At 36.5% G+C, this 18,928-nt stretch overlaps 1 protein-coding gene across 5 annotated transcripts in view; it reads right to left on the reverse strand.

The window, feature by feature from the left end:
* Positions 1–391: 391 nt before the first annotated feature.
* Positions 392–18,928, reverse strand: part of NEK1 (NIMA related kinase 1) — a 130,696-nt gene continuing 112,159 nt past the window's right edge. For 4 of the 5 annotated variants that reach the window (XM_045164971.1, XM_045164970.1, XM_045164972.1 and 1 more), the window contains 6 exons: positions 18,291–18,538; positions 12,647–12,789; positions 7,123–7,334; positions 5,793–5,923; positions 5,490–5,622; positions 392–1,621 (listed from right to left, as the gene is read on the reverse strand). In XM_045164971.1, the coding sequence (XP_045020906.1) occupies positions 1,608–1,621; positions 5,490–5,622; positions 5,793–5,923; positions 7,123–7,334; positions 12,647–12,789; positions 18,291–18,538 (881 nt within the window). In that variant the 3' untranslated portion in view covers positions 392–1,607. Of the gene's footprint in view, positions 1,622–5,489; positions 5,623–5,792; positions 5,924–7,122; positions 7,335–12,646; positions 12,790–18,290; positions 18,539–18,928 lie in introns of those variants that run through there. The other variant, XM_045164974.1, reaches the window with a different exon arrangement.

Raw genomic sequence — 18,928 nt, forward strand, 5'->3', positions numbered from 1 at the left:
AGACCATATTTAACAATAAAAACCCTCTTTCCCACTGGTACAGACATTTCTGTAATAACAGCCTATATCCACCCACTACCAACTGACTGAAGATGCCACATATCCTATTCATTATTCCTATAGATGACATCCTTTGAAACATGCCTAAACAATTCTTTCTACTGTGTTCTACTGCCACTTGCTTTTCGAGGTTAGTTAAGAATTTAAAACTACTCATGCACAAATCATTCTCATCATTCATGACTGTAGAGAATTATAGTATAGAATTCAGATATTCTTCTATTGAAAAAAAAAAAGGAAATCTTCGGTAAAATGATCGAGAATTGTAAGTTCTTTGTAAAAGCACCCTATTGAATATAGTGCTAATAAATAAAAGACACCAACAGTGTACTTCAGGTCGATAATAAAAATTTAATAGTAACATCATAAAATAAACAAACATATAAAAATCAAGTATTTAGTTCTGGATGTTAGAAATAATATACATAATAAATTCAGCAGAGTACTGATAGTGCTGCAAGATAAGATTTTATGGTTCAAATTATATATTATGTCAATCAGACTGTTTTGTTCTCAGGGTTTCCAATATTCTGCTTTTATTACAAAAAGCATCTGAACTTCAGACATCTCTAATGATGTACTACCTGGCATACTGCCACTGAAGCTGTATGACCACTGTCTTAATGATATAACTAAATCTCATAATGTAATTAAAAGAGGTGAACATTTCCCCACTTTGGAATACTAGTTACCAAAATTGTCACAGTGTTAAAGTAAAAACGATTCCTTTCTCCTTTGCATTTAAATTAAAAAGCACATGCATGAGAGAAAGTTGAAAACAAAAAGGGCAACTTTATGCTATATGCTAGGTCAGTGTTCAAGTCCACAGACTAAGTTTAAAGGTAAACTTCCTGGTTCTGGTCCTCAAGTAAAAATGGAACTAATGAACCAACTTTGTAATTATCAGGAAATACATGTTAGCTATTCTTTCATAATCAAATCTTTCAATGATTTCTAAGACTCTTTCGGTATCCTGTTTTGGTTGAGCTAGTTCAGGAGACACACTGGTTGAAAAAGGATTGAGAAAATATGTTTTAAGGTTGGAAGGTCCATCTTTGAAAAATAAAGATTTAAATATAGCCCTTGAAAAGGTTATTTAACCCAGAATTGCTGGAGATGACAAGTAGACAGAAAAAGAGAGTCATGTTTAAATGCATAAATAAAAAACTGTTGGTAGGTTTTTCAAAACAGAAGTAATTCTTCCAACTCAAAGACATCTGCTGAAAGTCGAAGTTACCCTGCTACATGATTCATCTTCTTCAAAGCCATTGAGTCAAGTCAGAATCACTGTGTCTTAAAACTTTGGTTGGATGACTTACATATTCTGTAAGAAGTAACTATAACTCAACAAACAAAATAGATATAAAACTAGAATCTTAATTGAAAAATGGCATGTTTTTCCATCATTTTCATATAGTCAGCATGCCCATCTGAAATCTAATATTTCATTTGTAAACACTGCTACATTTCCCACTGAAGCTTGTTATTCTGATGAACCAAAATTTAAATGCTTTCATTCAGCTGATAGTTAATGAAAGTTCTGAGGATTATTCATCATTATCTGTAGAAAAAGGAAAGAAATTTAACTCACTCGCTGAAAATCAAGCTCTATGTATTTACTTGGTAAAAAAGTCATTTTTTGGTCACGCTAAAGAAAAACAGCCTTAATGTCTGGAATTTTTATTATAATATCACACACTCCTTATAAAACATGCAAACAATATAATAAAGAATTAAGTGGGAAGCAAAAATCATCTATAAGCCAAAGACAACCAAGGCTAATAACTTTATATAAAACTTTCCAGACTGCTTTACTATGCATACACAAATACGCTTTAAAAAATTACAACAATGCAGTTGTGAGACACGACTTTTTGCCTTTAAAACACGTAATGGATGGAAAGATGGATAAATAAGGGATAAAGGAAGATTATAAAATGCTTAATGGCAGAATCTAGGTGGTGGACATATGTGAGGTAACTGTAAAACGGTTTCAACGTTTTCGTATCATAAAAATTTTACAATAAAGCATTGAAAAAGAATAAATTATGGGTAAGTTCCATGACAGTTTCAATGGCTGTGTAGTATTTTTTGGATATAGTGTATTTAAATTAACCATTTATGTTTAAAGACATTGTGGTTATCTCCAATTTTTCATTAGCCTAAAAAACACTAAGGAATAAATTAAACAGACTGCTTAATTTAACCTGAAGGATGAAGAGTCTGAATATGAACAGAACTAGTTTGATACTCTCCATAGATTCACTCAAATACAATCATTTTTCTGGCCTCATGCCATTAACTTCCATATGCCATATGGAAAGGGCCCCATGAGATCCAAATATTGTAAAAGTTACTGAGCATGCTTTCAGTCTATTATAGGACTGTTTCATAAAATGGAGTTCATGATCTCAAATAAGTCAAGAATATACAAGTGTCAGATAATGTTTATATTTTCATTTTGATAAAAAATAATTATTTATATATAGAAAAAAACCACATGTTCCATAACAGTAATTCACAATGGACAGACATTTTCAAAGACTAAGACGAGTTTTTCACTGAGGTCTATGGACTTAGATTCTTGGAGTCTGAAAAAGTATTTTCCTTTTTAGAGGAATTCACATGTTACTTCAGTTGGAGGAACACTATCATAGTTTGCTCTTTTCAAGAATCACTGGACATTGTTCCTTGTTTCAATTCCAGGAAACACTGTCCTCTGAGTAACTGACACATTTTGTCTCAAGTAATTAATTAGGCTAATTAATTAGGTTTCCTGCTTTGCTACCAAGATCAGCACCAAATTGGTGCTGATTATTATTTTCCCAAATTGTAGATTCTTTGACTATGAGTTTGTGTTCCTACTTCAACTTGGCTTAATATTATATTGCTTGCACTCATTTGCCTAATATGTTGACTTTTCCAAACACTTGTTTTTAACTTAATTTCATCTTCTTCTCTATGTATGTATGTGTATATATGTATATATATGTATGTATACACAGTGTACTATATATAATGTAGTCAAACCTTTTTTGGATGAACAAGATAGAATATAAATAAATCTTATGAAAATTTCTATGGCCAAATTAAGCATCAACATTTTAAATCCTCAACTTCTGTCTACAAATCATACCTTTAAAGTAATAATATTAATTGTGACAAATATTTTTAGAAATGAATTCTTGTCCAAAATGGGCTTCCCTTGTGGCTCAGCTGGTAAAGAATCTGCCCACAATGCAGGAAACCTGGGTTTGATCCCTGGGTTAGGAAGATTCCCTGGAGAACGGAAAGGCTTCCCACTGTATAGTACATGGGGTCGTAAAGAGTTGGACATGACTGAGCTACTTTCACTTTCTTGTTCAAAATATTCAGAATCTGTTTTTAAACTCACTATAAAAGTTAGGTTCATTACTGCATGGTAAGATACTTAAAACAAAAAGATCACGTATTATTTATCTTGATTACCTACTTTATTTACTAAACTTGATTACAAGTAACTTTAAGCTTTTCTCAAAAAAACTGAAAGCTCTCAGAATGGATGTGTATCAAGAAAGATGATCAAAAGAATATGGTATATAAGATGTCAGGGAATTTATGAAAGAGAAGTTTCAAGATATTTTGTGTAATGGAGTATCTTCATTAGAATAAGTCTGTATCTCTGCTTCGAAGATAGTAAATATTTATTTGGATAAGTACGTTCTTGTATTTTTTCCCCTAAGTGGTATTATTGTCCACTGACTTCTTTTTTTTAATAAAGAAGAGATGCCTTAAATTTCCACTGACAGGTTCCATAGCAACCACTGAGAGTATAAAACATGATTGTTTGTGCCTATCTGTGATAATTCTTAACTACTACATAATCAGGCACACAAGTAGCACGAACTGTTATAAAGGAAGTTGGTTTACATTCAATTGGTTCCTTGCCACTAATGGCCCTGGCAGTTACTCTGTGGGCTTATGAAGAAAAGTAATGAAAATGCAGTGGGTTTTAAAGCTGTAAGACTACTTACTGTACCTGAAAGATTTTCTAGTTGGAATTTTAACAAGACTTTTACCTCCATTAAAGTAATTCAAGAAAGATTTTTTGCTGAGCTTATAGTCAATGTAAATAAGTCTACATAATTATAAAGTCTCTCCCAAAATAAAATACTCTTGAATTCCGATTTTAGCAAACTTAATTTTTCATGAGTCCAAATACCACATATTTTAATAAAATCCTACCTCTGAAATATGTCATCTGAGCACTCCTCTGAACATGCAGTCCAAGTTCTCACCTCCTCATGCCCAAATACCTCTACCATTTCCATCAAGTGCTCCTTCCCATCTCACTGCAGCTGGCAACACATGGCACCATGGCCAGACTTCTCACCACAAAGTGCTTCTTCCACTACATTGTCCTTTCACTTCTAAATCCTTCACTGGTTTCATCCATGTGTCTTAAACATGTCACAGTGTCTCATCACAAAGACTAATTTTCCACAGGAAGCTCCTAGTATGGTCAGTCTATCCTAACACAGTAATCGCTGTTTTGTTCTTTTCCCCACAAGTCACATCCTCTACGTCTCTTTTCATTTCTCCCAATCCAACCTCCCTTCTCTAGCCCCTACTGCACTGAAAACATTTCAGGATGAGCATTTTATGTATGGCTTTACACCTTCTTTCCTATGTCTTTTTCCTAAGGAAATGGTATACAACATGTAAGTAGACCATGCCCTTCACTGGCCACAAAAATGAAGTGCCAGGTACCCAGGAGCCTCCATAAACACTCTGAAAACCCATCACAGTGCATGAGATGGGAGGTCATGCTCCATCTGATAGCAAATGAAACTAATTTGAGACAAAATAAATCACTTCCTGTTACATGACCAGCTTGTCATAGAATCGGGACTATAACTCTGGTCTCTAGGTTCAATGCTTAGTGCTCTGCCATGACCAAGTGAATGAGAAAAAATATTCTTTAATAACTTTTAATAAAGTCAACACATTCTGAGTGATTCTACAAGTAAATATTTTTGAAATATAAAAATGGTTTACACTCAAATCATGATAGATGAACTGCACTTACTGTCAACAGAAGACATTACATTTGGTACTATTTAGGAGAAATTTTACATGTGTCAAAAATTTAATTCCACCTCCTTGATAAGAAAGTATTCTAATTTCTAGAGCTGTCCAAAAAGGAGGCTTTTTAAAAATCTCAGTTCAAACATTACTTGCAAATTATTGACTTAAAAAACAAGCCAATAAAAGTTTATCCCAGAATCCAAGTAGTATCCTTATACAGTTAATTGCTTAAAAGTACTAGATATTAATATAATTCCAATACATATTTCACAAAATGCATGTGATATAATCTAATCAGTTTACATTTGTCATTTCATTTTTTGCAAATTTATTTAAAATATAAGGATGTGAGGAAATCTTACCTTCTTGATAGGCTCCATCTGCCATGACTAAATGAAGAATCTTGGCATAAAGATGCTGATGTTCATTTCCCAAAATATTCTGAACTATTGTTGAACAAATCTCAATATTTTCATCTTCGTCTTCATGAACAGCCTATACCAAATTTCCAAATATAAATATTTGAATGTTAACCTTCTCTTATTGGAGGCTTTATTATTTCCAGTAAGTCTACTGATCAATAAAAATCACTGCCATTTCACTACTAATTCAAACACAGAAGATTTCACAATTAAATTAAATGTTTTAGCTGACATTTTACTTGCCTTTATTTTTTCATAAACCTCAAAGAACTTTTCGAAGCCTATTTCCTGTTCCAGGTGAAGCCTCAGTTCCTCTAAATGATTAAAGACACTATCGTATTCACATTCACTAGTTATCTCCCCATCACTGTTATCTAAAACACATAAATAAAAAGAAGACATTTCATGATTTAGAAGACTGAATAAAATAATTCTTGCCATGACTGATTCTACTCCCGTGACTGGGATAGACTACTTGTACTTTCAATATACTTTCAATATAAAGTTTCTGTCACTATAATACTTGTCGTGTATATAGTTAACCAACATATGTATATATAAATGTCTTAATAACAATGATACTTTAGAAATGTTTTCTTTCACAGACATTAGCAGTAAATCAGATTAAGAATAAAAACATTCTAAGAGATGTCAGCTACTTGAGTTTTTAAAAAAAGGAAAAAGCATACCCATATATTCTATACTGAAGCAACCAATCCTAACTACTATTTTTAAAAACTTGATATTAAATATGGGGCAAAACATGAAAGAGCATGCAGATGACCTAAGATACGTATCATAAAACTTGGAAAGCATCTAAAAAGGATTATAAGTGCTTTGTAAGTTTTATGTCATGTACATGCTCAACCAAAGTAATTTGAAAAATTATAATAAAAGGAAAATTAATACAATATTATTCCTTTTCACATTATCTGTTCTTCTCAAATAAATCACTGTTTAAATACACAATTTTTCTGTGCATCTTAGGGTCAATGATATGAATAAGGAATGTTTGCAAATCAAAAACAAAGTATCAAGGCTTTAAAAACTGTGTTTAGTTTAATCCTGCTGGTTGAGCACTATATGTGGAAGCCCTTTGTAAAACACAAACAGCTAAGAAAATTAAGTTACCATTTTTATTACCAGGAAAATAAGTCAAGAAGTGAAGGATAACAGAATAAAAATGCTTCAAAAAAGCATTTCCATACTTTGTTGTTGTTATTGTTTAGTCATTAACTCATGTCCAGTCCTTTGCGACCCCATGGACTATAATAGCCCACCAGACTCCTCTGTCCATGGGGTTCCCCAGGCAAGAATACTGGAGTGGGTTACCATTTCCTTCTCCAGGGGATCTTCCTGACCCAGGGCTGGAACCCACGTCTCCTCCACTGGCAGGTGGGTTCCTTACCACTGAGCCATATTTTAGTGGAAAAGAAATGGAGCAACAATGCATGCACACTGTGAGAAAGAGAGTCAGGGATGCAGAGCAGAGTCAGTCTTATTCAAGGCTGGAAGTGGCTTGTGTCAGAGGTCAGAGAGAGACACTCTGTTCAATGTCAGGGCCACCACGCACCCGAGTGCCACTCCTCATTGAGGGCGCTCTCGCTGCTGGGGTTGTCGTCCTCCTCGCCCGCGTCCGTGCCGTTGGCGGCCTGCTCGGCATCATCACTGGTCTTCAAGCCCGACTCCTCCTCTTCACTGTAGTCCTCCCCTGGCTGCTCCCGCAGCAGCTGCTCCATGGAGGCTTGGAGCTCCTGTAAGTCTGTGTCAGCCTCTTCAAACACACTGTAATTTAAAAACTACAATATCACCAAAACTCTTCTTTATTCTGAAATTTTACTTCAATTCGATATGCACACACTCCTTTCCACTTAAAATACTCGTGATCTGGAAAACACCTATTAGTAGTATTTAACAAAGGAACTAAGTATTCACACAACTGATAAAGTATACAACACATGTTCTGGAATACATAAGCCAAAAGATGGCTTATATAAAGCTGTCCTGATTCATCAAAGAGAATCATGTAACTATCAACATTATTAATTCCTTAAGTTTTAAAAAATGTTTCAACATTTAAGGGCCAGACTAAATATTCTATTTTCATATAGTTTTAAAGGTTCAGCAAAATCTTGGTGTGGATGTATGACAGCTACGCACCAACCTCACTGGGGTGGAGGTGAGGGGTCATGCCCTCTTCTGCTTTCATTCAATTACAAATGTGGAAATGAACTGATTTACACAAGTAATACCTTACATTCATATAACGCCTTAATTTCTAAAGCGGTTTATCCTATTATTTAAATTTTATCCACACAAAACTCACTTTAGAAACATGAGAACTATGAATCAAAGTGCTCAAGTGACTTGTCAAAGCCAGACAGTCAATAAATGACAAATACGAGACTTAGTGCTAGGCCTTCTGCTCACTTCTTCAAGATCCCAGAAGCACTCAGCAGCTCCATTCCTGAGGAGCTGCTCTCTCTCCTTGAGGCAAGCAAATGGAAAAACCTGTAGACTAAGAGTTAATTCGAATGCTAGATGCATGAAGTCCTCTGAAAGACGAGGGACCCATATTGAGGATTTCAACTTGCAGAAAAGCAATATTAAACAGAACACAAGACTGATGAAGGCCTTTCTTGAAGTTTAGACTCTAATGAAATAAACAAGTTTATACTGAAGAATTAAAATAATATTATTATGAGACCTTATACAAAACTTTCATTAACAGAAAAATAATTTTTAATGCAGAAATATCTTTATTTTGTACTTATGTGTACAAACACCTATACTTTGACATTGCAGCAGCTACAGAAAAGCAAATGTCATGATCTCATCAGAATGAGGAAGAGAGAGAGTATTTAATCTTTTGGATCATCCTTCTCAGAGCATTTAGTTTAGCATTTCATTATCATACTAACATACCAGGCAAATCTGCTAGGTACCACTGCAGTCCAAGGGACTCTCAAGAGTCTTCTCCAACACCACAGTTGAAAAGCATCAATTCTTCGGTACTCAGCTTTCTTTATGGTCCAACTCTCACACCCATACATGACTACTGGAAAAACCATAGCTTTGACTAGACAGACATTTGTTTGCAAAGTAATGTCTCTGCTTTTTAATATGCTGTCTAGGTGGGCCTTAGAAAGCATCACTATGAACAAAGCTAGTGGAGGTGATGGAATTCCAGTTGAGCTCTTTCAAATCCTGAAAGATGATGCTGTGAAAGTGCTGCACTCAACATGCCAGCAAATTTGGAAAACTCAGCAGTGGCCACAGCACTGGAAAAGGTCAGTTTTCATTCCAATCCCAAAGAAAGGCAATGCCAAAGAATGCTCAAACTACCGCACAATTGCACTCATCTCACACGCTAGTAAAGTAATGCTCAAAATTCTCCAAGCCAGGCTTCAGCAATATGTGAACCGTGAACTTCCAGATGTTCAAGCTGGTTTTAGAAAAGGCAGAGGAACCAGAGATCAAATTGCCAACATCCACTGGATCATCAAAAAAGCAAGAGAGTTCCAGAAAAACATCTGTGTTTGCTTTATTGACTATGTCAAAGCCTCTGACTGTGTGGATCACAATAAACTGTGGAAAATTCTGAAAGAGATGGGAATACCAGACCACCTGACCTGCCTCTTGAGAAACCTATATGCAGGTCAGGAAGCAACAGTTAGAACTGGACATGGAACAACAGACTGGTTCCAAATAGGAAAAGGAGTACGCCAAGGCTGTATATTGTCACCCTGCTTATTTAACTTATATGCAGAGTACATCATGAGAAACACTGGGCTGGAGGAAGCACAAACTGGACTCAAGATTGCCGGGAGAAATATCAATAACCTCAGATATGCAGATGACACCACCCTTATGGCACAAAGTGAAGAGGAGCTGAAGAGCCTCTTGATGAAGGTGAAAGAGGAGAGTGAAAAAGTTGGCTTAAAGCTAAACATTTGGAAAACTAAGATCATGGCATCTGGTCCCATCACTTCATGGGAAATAGATGGGGAAACAGTAGAAACAGTTGTCAGACTTTGTTTTTTTGGGCTCCAAAATCACTGCAGATGGTGACTGCAGCCATGAAATTAAAAGACGCTTACTCCTTGGAAGGAAAGTTATGACCAACTTAGACAGCATATTCAAAAGCAGAGACATTGCTTTGCCAACAAAGGTCCGTCTAGTCAAGGCTATGGTTTTTCCAGTGGTCATGTATGGATGTGAGAGTTGGACTGTGAAGAAGGCTGAGGGCCAAAGAATTGATGCTTTTGAACTGTGGTGTTGGAGAAGACTCTTTAGAGTCCCTTGGACTGCAAGGAGATCCAGCCAGTCCATTCTGAAGGAGATCAGCCCTGGGATTTCTTTGGAAGGAATGATGCTAAAGCTGCAACTCCAGTACTCTGGCCACCTCATGCGAAGAGTTGACTCATTGGAAAAGACTCTGATGCTGGGAGGGATTGGGGGCAGGAGGAGAAGGGGACAACAGAGGATGAGATGGCTGCATGGCATCACTGACTCGATGGACATGAGTCTGAGTGAACTCCGGGAGTTGGTGATGGACAGGGAGGCCTGGCGTGCTGCGATTCATGGGGTTGCAAAAAGTCGGACACGACTGAGCGGCTGAACCGAACTGAACTAGGTTGGTCATAGCTTTTCTTCCAAGGAGCAAGTATTTTTTCATTTCATGGCTGCAGTCATCATCTGCAGTGATTTTGGAGCCCAGGAAAATAAAGTTTGTCACTGTTTCCATTGTTTCCCCATCTATTTGCCATGAAGTGATGGGACCGGATGCCATGATCTTCGTTTTTTGAATGTTGAATTTTAAGCCAACTTTTCCCTTTTAATAAGAAGATTAAGATCTTTTATGATACGAGCACTGAAAAAACTGTCTTGGGGACTTTAAAATCTGGTCCTGAATTTTCTTTTTAGTAGATTTTTTGGATAAATGAACATATAAAGTTTGGATCAAGAAATATGTTTCCCAAAGAAAAATGTCAAGTCAAATTTCCCTATATATGGAGTAACTTTCTTGGAAAAAACTTAGTTTTCAAATTTTCAAAATAATATTAAAAGCTTCTAACTTTGAAAATAAAATTATCAACCAGTAATTAAAAGAATATCCGTAAATAAGCTATAGCTACTCCGATAGAAATTGATTACTTACAAAAATTTTTTGGAAGAATACTGTTACCCAGGATTTTGTCAACCACAGAGGTGCTGAAATGTTGCCCTGTTCTCCAACTGGCTTAATAAAAATACAACATAAAGTGCTTAATGAGCAACCATAGCCAAGCAGAAGCAAAGATAAAAAGGCGACTTTTCTTCCAAATTTTGAGGGTACCAGCTAAAATCTACAGAACTCTATATGAAAAAAAGTCAACTTTTATTTTTTGCTTGCTATGTTGCATGGCTTGTGGGATCTTAGTTTCCAAACAGGGATTAAACCTGGGCCCCGGCAGTAAAAACGTGGAGTCCTAACCACTGGACCACCAAGGAATTCAAAAGTCAACCTTGAAAAGATAAAGTCTGGTTAAAAATTTAAAAACTAAATTTTATTTTATTTTTAAACTTTACATAACTGTATTAGTTTTGCCAAATATCAAAATGAATCTGCCACAGGTATACATGTGTTTCCCTTTAAAAAAATAAAAAATAAATAAAAAAAAAAATTTAAAAACTAACAGGCAAGCCTTAAGAAAAACAAAAAGAAAAAACAAAATGCATCAGATACAGTGGTCTTGGCTCAAGAATTATAGGGATAAAAATTGTGAGACTGGTACCAAGCTTTCAATCAGATCAAAACATACATTCTTTCTATGGAAAGGCAGAGGTAAAAAGGAGAAACTTAAATTCCATGGGGTCACAAAGAGTCAGACACGACTGAGTGACTTGAACTGAACTGGCCTGAAATTTCAAAAGATCAAAAAATAAATAATAAAAACAGTAACATTTGGCAACCTACTTTCCTGATGACTTGAATACACTTCTCAACCTCTCTGGTTTTATTTCCCCAAAAGGTCAGCAGCATGTGTCAGATGCTGAGCAGGCTGACTGGCATCAGGCGAGGTGAAGGGTGTTACTGTCTAAGCACTGCCAGTTCCTGCCGCTTTTAGAAGTGTTGGTTAAATTTTCCTCCAGGCTTAAGTAAGATTCATCAGGAATCAATAAGGAGGGAATTTTGTGAAAGCAATTAAGTTACATGTAGAACTCACAGGGGAGTATGTGTGTGTGTATGCAAACACATACACACACACACACACACACACACACACACCCCATTCCACCTGCTAACTCCCCACTGCTGTGGTTTGGAGTCACACCCAGCAGAGATGTGTGGACAGAGCTTTCTGGCATCTCCCTGGGGAAGAGCAGTGAGCGCTTTCCAGTTTCCCACTGCAGTCCCTGCACCATGTGGCCTCACACTACAAACAGTCATCAGCTTATTGACATTCACTCAGTGAAGCACCAGCCATGTCAAGCATTGTGATGGGTACTCAGGGCCCAATAACACAGAGAACTTCCTGGTGCTCCAGTGGCTAAGAATCCACTGCCAATGCAGGTGACATGGGTTCAATCCCTGGTCCAGGAAGATCCCATATGCTGTGAAGCAACTAAGCCCATGAGTCACAACTAATGAAACCATGGCCCTAGAGGTCATTTCCATAATAAGAGAAGCCACTAAAATGAGAAGTACTCACACCTCAATGAAGAGTAGCCCCTGCTTGCTACAACTAGAGAAAGCCCACGTGCAGCAACAAAGACCCAGCAAAGGCAAAAATTAATTAATAAAATTAAAGTTAATGAATAATTAATTAAAATTAATAAATAAAAAATAAAACTAAAAAGAATAAAAATGGCGGAGAACACAATGGTGACCATGTCCTTACATTCCTCAAGTGAAGTTAACTTACAGTATTTAGAGGCAGACACACATACCAAAGTTTACTTCACTGTACTTTAAATACGTTCTAAAAAGTTAAAGGAGTAGTGAAAGGTCAGCTACAGATCATGCTTGAAAAGTGTGGCGGGGTCACCCTGCTAGAACATGTGTACACTCAGAAATTCTGTTAGAGTTGGTATCTAAAGGTATTTGTGCTCACATGTCCTCAGAGTCTGACGGCCCTTCCTTAACATGCTCATCTTCCATTTCAAGATTGTCCTGACGTCCATCTCCCACAGTGGGGACATCCATCAGTGTTCTGAACAGTTTGGAGAGGTCTGGAAGTGAACATGTCCGCAACATCTGAAAAAAAGCAACAGATTTCTTATTAGGAGTGAGACAGTGAGAAAATTAAAATGAGAGGAAAAAATTAGAAAACTGGAGCTAGTAATAATATATATATATGCATCAACCACCCGTTTAGAGCTAAAAGCTTCTCAATCTAAGCTGAGAATCTACTTCTCTTAAACTTTAGCTCAGTATTTTATCAAAGATGAAACTAAGCCTGTGAGTGAGTTCTGCTTGGGTTTCTCTGAGAAGTGGCCTTTATAAGTCACAGAGGGTCTTTATCTGGGGAGCACACGTGGAGTGGAGCTGGAGCTGGGTCAGGACTTTCTCACTCACGGCTCTCCATCCCTCTGCCATGGCATGTCTGCTGATTCTTCCTTTCACTTTCTGAAATGTACACTGTCCAAGATGCTCTGTGTGCTTTTGTCCAAACTGGCTAAGCACCATCCCACACAAACTGGTTACCCTTTCTATTACTTTATCTTACTGGTCAACACTGATTAAATCAGAGGCCTTCAATTAGAGCAAAGAAATTCCCACTATTGCCTCCCTGAGCAATGGACTGCGAGTGGTACCCTTCCCACCAGAAAAGACAGCTGGAAAGACAGGCACTCGATGTTCACGCTGAGAAGCACCAGGAGCAACAGGGTGAAGAGGAACTGAGCACACTGAGATGAGAAAGAACAGCACAGTGGAGGTACTTAAAATGTGAATTAGTGCTGCACACAGCCAGAATAATAGGAATAGCCCCTGTCCAGCACTCTCAACAATCAGAGTGAAGGACAGACAGGGCTATGATACACACATCTAGAGAAGTCAGTCTCAGGGCTGGGTCAACCCTACAGGATCTGTAAGACCTGAAACATGACTGTTAAGGCCCAGATAAGATTCAAACACCAGATAGGAGACTGTGCAGAACACACAATGTTAACTGAGTAAGAAAAGGTATGTACTTGGCCAAATCTACTGGTACAAACTGCTTTTGAGAATAAAAAAGAATAGATTTCTATTATTTGAAGATAATTTACATATTACAGCACACAAGAGGAAAAAAATGGTTATATGGTACAAGATGGTACAGATACATACTGCCTGGTTAAAATATTTAACAATGGTACTGTCAGCAGAATTTATACTTGACTTCTTTGTTCTTCTAATGGTTTGAGCCATGTATATTAGAAACCCAGAGGCTGCAAAACATGCAGCCAGTAACAGTTTACCCAGATACATGCTGATCAATAAAAACAAACAGCATATATGCATTATATATTTAAATACAAGGGGACCACACAAAGGGACACAGTATTTTTTAAGCTGAAATAAATTTTAGCCCTGGTAAAATCACCTCAATTCTAGTTTCCTTCATTAAAATCAACTTCATTAAATAAACTACATAGCCCAACACAAAATAACAGAATTAGAAAGAAATTTCAAGAGGTATGTACCTCTCGGAACAGGTTTACACACTCATCAATCCAACAGTTCCTACAGGTCCTGTATTTAAAATCCTAATATTCACAGTCTTTTCTGACAGACTATCACTGTTTCTGGTAGGATATTCATCTTCATTCATCTTCATACAGAAGAATTTTATATAGGAACACTTTTAGTTCTGTAATTCTGAGTCTACTAGATCTTTTTCATACTGTTTCAATAATATTCTATAGTTCTGACATCCACAGAAAGAAATCCTCCTGAAAATAGCTACTAATCCAGAACATGTTGCCTGAAATCTTACTTCATTTCTAGTTAGACTAATTTTTTCCACAATTTTTTGTAGCATAATTTATGCAGCTAACATTTGGTACCATTATAAATCCTCTCAGATTGTGAGAAGATCTCATCTTTATGGAAAGCAAAGTTTTAGAAAACCTCAAAACATTTTTAAAAATGCAGTTCTTTTGGATTTCTCATCCTTGGTTCTATTTTTTCTTGACAATGAAGACAACCATGTAAAAAGTGAATGAATTAAGTGCTAGTTACACTAATTAGAACTTCACATGAAATGCTACTTAATTCTATCAACTCAGTTTTTCATCTATAGTATTTTTCATATAAAATTATGTATTATTCCCCAACTATACTACAAAATTGTTCATGATGAGCACATTTGTTTAATGTCTACCTATTGCAATTCAACTATAACACTAAACCCTCAAAATAGCTTCTACAAATATTTGCTCACTTCAACCCATAAACAAGGCTAAAAATGGAATTAAAACATCAAAACATCATGAACACTTAACAAAGGCAAAAATTATGGACATTATCTAAGAACTGATAGTTTAGCAAATCAAAAGAAGACATTTAAGGCACTTGTGCTCTTTGTGAACTGTACATTAATACTTCCCCTGACTCTGTATTTGCTGTACCAAGGCAAGAAATTCTCAAGTTTTTATAGAGATCAGTCTTCCACTCTACTCCCCATTTGAGAAAGTATCAGTGGAACACATCTGGTCTCTCTCAAGCCCTTATTCACTATCCCATTAGATAAGGAAGGTCTAGTGGGAAGGACCGGAGAAGGCAACGGCACCCCACTCCAGTACTCTTGCCTGGAAAATCCCATGAGCCTGGTAGGCTGCAGTCCATGGGGTCGCTAAGAGTCGGACATGACTGAGCGACTTCACTTTCCCTTTTCACTTTAATGCATTGGAGAAGGAAATGGCAACCCACTCCAGTGTTCTTGCCTGGAGAATCCCAGGGACGGGGGAGCCTGGTGGGCTGCCGTCTATGAGGTTGCACAGAGTCGGAAACGACTGAAGCAACTTAGCAGTGGGAAGGACAAGCAGGTTTTCCATTGGGCAACCTAGTGTCTATCCTTATGTACCTCAGATTGTGAGAAGATCTCATCTTTAAACTACTTTTTCCTGACTCATTACAAATTTACCTTCAATAATCATTTATGTGTTACACTTTCAATTCTACTGATACTGTTATAACTGTCTTATGAAAGCTGCCACTTTATATATGGTGTTTCCTATCAGAAACAATGCAGCCAAGAAGACAGTCTAAGTCTAGATCTAGTGGAAATGCTCCTTCAAAGTAAAAGTAAAATTAAAATGTTTTAAAATAAAAGTTGAAAAAAATTCATTACCAACAGGGCTACCTAAGAGGCGTTAACGAATTTTTTAAAGTGATAGAAAAATAATGTGTATGTGCTCAGTCGCTCAGCTGTGTCTGACTCTTTGAAACCCCATGGACTGTAGCCCGCCAGACTCCTTTGTTCATGGGATTTCCCAGGCAAGAATACTGGAGTGGGTTGCCATTTCCTCCTCCACGGGATTCTCCTGACCCAGGAACTGAACCCAAATATCTTCAAATTCTACAGTAAGTGATGAAGAATGGTTAACATGTAAATATAAAAGACTTCCTGTCATAATTTTTACTTTCTCTAAAAGATAATAGAATGCTTAAAGCAAAAATATAGAAATGTATTATGGAATTTATCATACATGAAGAAATAAAATACATGACAATTCCACAGGCAAAGGACAGGCAAGAGAGTGGAAATGGAAATGTACTGTTGTAAGGTTCTGATGCTATAAATGAAGTGGCATAATATTATTTGAATAGAGACCGTGATAATCTAAAGATGTATACTGAAAACTGAGAAGTCTACCAAAAGCAAACAGTAGAGATAAAACACTAAAAAACTCAATCAAAAAGGGAGAATAAAAGCAAAAAAGGAACCAAAAAGAAACGAGACAAATAGAAAACAAATAGCAAAATGATAAGTTTAATTCAATCATATTGATAATGTCAAAAATTACATTAAATATAAATGACCCAACCACTTTGATTAAATGACTGTCATATGGTTAATAAGCAAGACTCAACTACATGACAAGTACAAAAAATCTATATGAAATAAGTCTGATTAAAAGGAAAGGATGTAGGGACTTCCATCATGGTCCGGTGATTAGGAATTCACCTGCCAATGCAAGGAACACAGGTTCGATTCCAGTCTGGGTGGATTCCACATGATGCGGAACAACTAAGCCTGTGTGTCACAATTACTGAAGCCTGCCTCAGGAGCCTGTGCTGTGCAACAAGAGAGGCCACTGTAATAAGAAGTCTACGAACTGCAAGGAAGAGTGTCCCCACTCACCACATCTAGAGAAAGCCTGTGTGTACCAACAAACCCCAGATCACCCAATAAGTAAATAAATAACCTTGCACAAAAATAAAATTAAAAAATAAAGGATGTAAAAATCTGTTCCTTGTAAACACTAAGCATAAGGAAGCTAGAATGACTATATTAAAACCAGGAGGCAAAGTATATTTCAGAACAAAGGTGTAGGTCTAGGGATAGAGTGAGTCATTTCATAATCATAAAGGGGTCAATTTATTAAGAAGATATTATTAATTTATATTCAATTGACTGGAAATTTCAACAGTGCTTTCCCAGTAATTGATAAACAAACAGAAAGAGAAGAAAGGATATAGAAGACTTGAATCACACTATCCCACAGAGAGACTTCCTAACAATAAATATATCAATTCATCCAGAAAACAGAACAAAACTAAAGTCTTACTCACTCAATAACAGAGCTTCAAAATACATAGAGCAAAAGCTGACAGAACTGAAAGAAGAAACACATGATTATACTAGTTAAAAATTTCAATATTCTATTCTCAGCAACTAAGAGTTAATGTGAAAGTATTAAAGACCAAAAAAAAAAAAAAAAATCAGTAAAGACAAAGAAAGCATGAACACCAACACTGGACTTAATTCTTGACATTGACAGAACAATTCACCCAACGACAAAAGAATCTACACCCTCTTAAGGAGATCTGTTAGTAGCAGTCAAGGAAAGGAAACTGGAGAGTGACACAAGATATGCCAGAAGGCAACAGATAAAATAATTATAAAAGAAGAGTATATTTCAACTGTTGAAAGAAAAGAGCATAGGAGATCTGCTGGTAAGTGATGATCTTGGCAGCAGCAGCTTCAATGGAGGAGTGGCTCACAGCCACACTATGATGTACTGGGAAATGAGGAGAGGGGAAAAAGCAAAGACACAACAAAAAGCTGTGGGGTGTGAGCTGAGGGGGATGTGAGCTCATGGAAGTTTACCGTTCACGATGGGAACCATCAGAGTGTGGGTGTGGATGGAATGGCCCATCTCAGAGAAAGAAGTTCACAACACAGGCCAGAGAAGAAAAAAGAGACAGCTTCCTCGAGAGGCTGAGGGAGGTTAGGCTCCAAAGATTAAGAAGAATTTCCTTTAACAGAAAAAAGGACAAGCACAGAATGACTTAACATTGAAAAAAAAGAACTTTGGGGAATTTCCTGGCGGTCCAGAGGTTAAGGCTCCCTGATGCCCCTGAAGTGGGGCACAGATTCTACCCCTGATCAGGGAACTAGGATTCCACATGCAACATGTCAGGGTCAAAAAGTAAAAAAATAAATAGATAAAAAGAAAAACACCGTCAATATTATAGTTTATCAAAGAAAAATAATAAATGTGAAATGTTATCAAATGGATAGTTTTCCATTTGAGGAACATACTTGCCTTTGGGTTGTTTGCATCAAATAGACCCGTTGAAAGTCCAATCAGCAAGGAATTCTGTTTTTTATTTCTTGGTGGTGAATCAGAGTGAGATCGAAGTGGAAAGGATTCTTCTGGTGAACAGAGAACTGACTGAACCTGAGAAACTGCTTTCAGATGCTCAGAATAAACCACTTTATGGAAAAATGGTTCTGGTTGCATAGATTTATCTATATCGCGCTTAGAGGGTGGAGAATCATCCACTCCAGGTTCTGTGGAATAAAGGAAAGATTACATGAACAGTCTATACAATACTCAGCTTTCTAAGTGATAATGAAAAAGTTCAGTATTTAACATGAATTATAGGCAAGAAACTCCATGTCTATCAGAAAACCAAAATCAAAATATGTATGTGATTTCACTACCTTACAAATAATCTTCAACCCCAGGGTATGTTTTATTATCAGAAAGGAGATTTAATTTGTTAAATACTTCCATTATATCAGAAGTTAGAAAATGTAGACACAAATCCAAAGACACGTGAGAAAATACTGTTTAAACACTCATACTTAATAGTTCCAGTTCAACTTCATTTCTATAGGTAAGATATTAAAAAACTGTACTTCTTATATTTTAATTAATACTATTAGAAATAAGAAGAC

This window comes from Bubalus bubalis, chromosome 3 (assembly GCF_019923935.1).
Source record: "Bubalus bubalis isolate 160015118507 breed Murrah chromosome 3, NDDB_SH_1, whole genome shotgun sequence".
Lineage (NCBI taxonomy): Eukaryota > Metazoa > Chordata > Mammalia > Artiodactyla > Bovidae > Bubalus > Bubalus bubalis.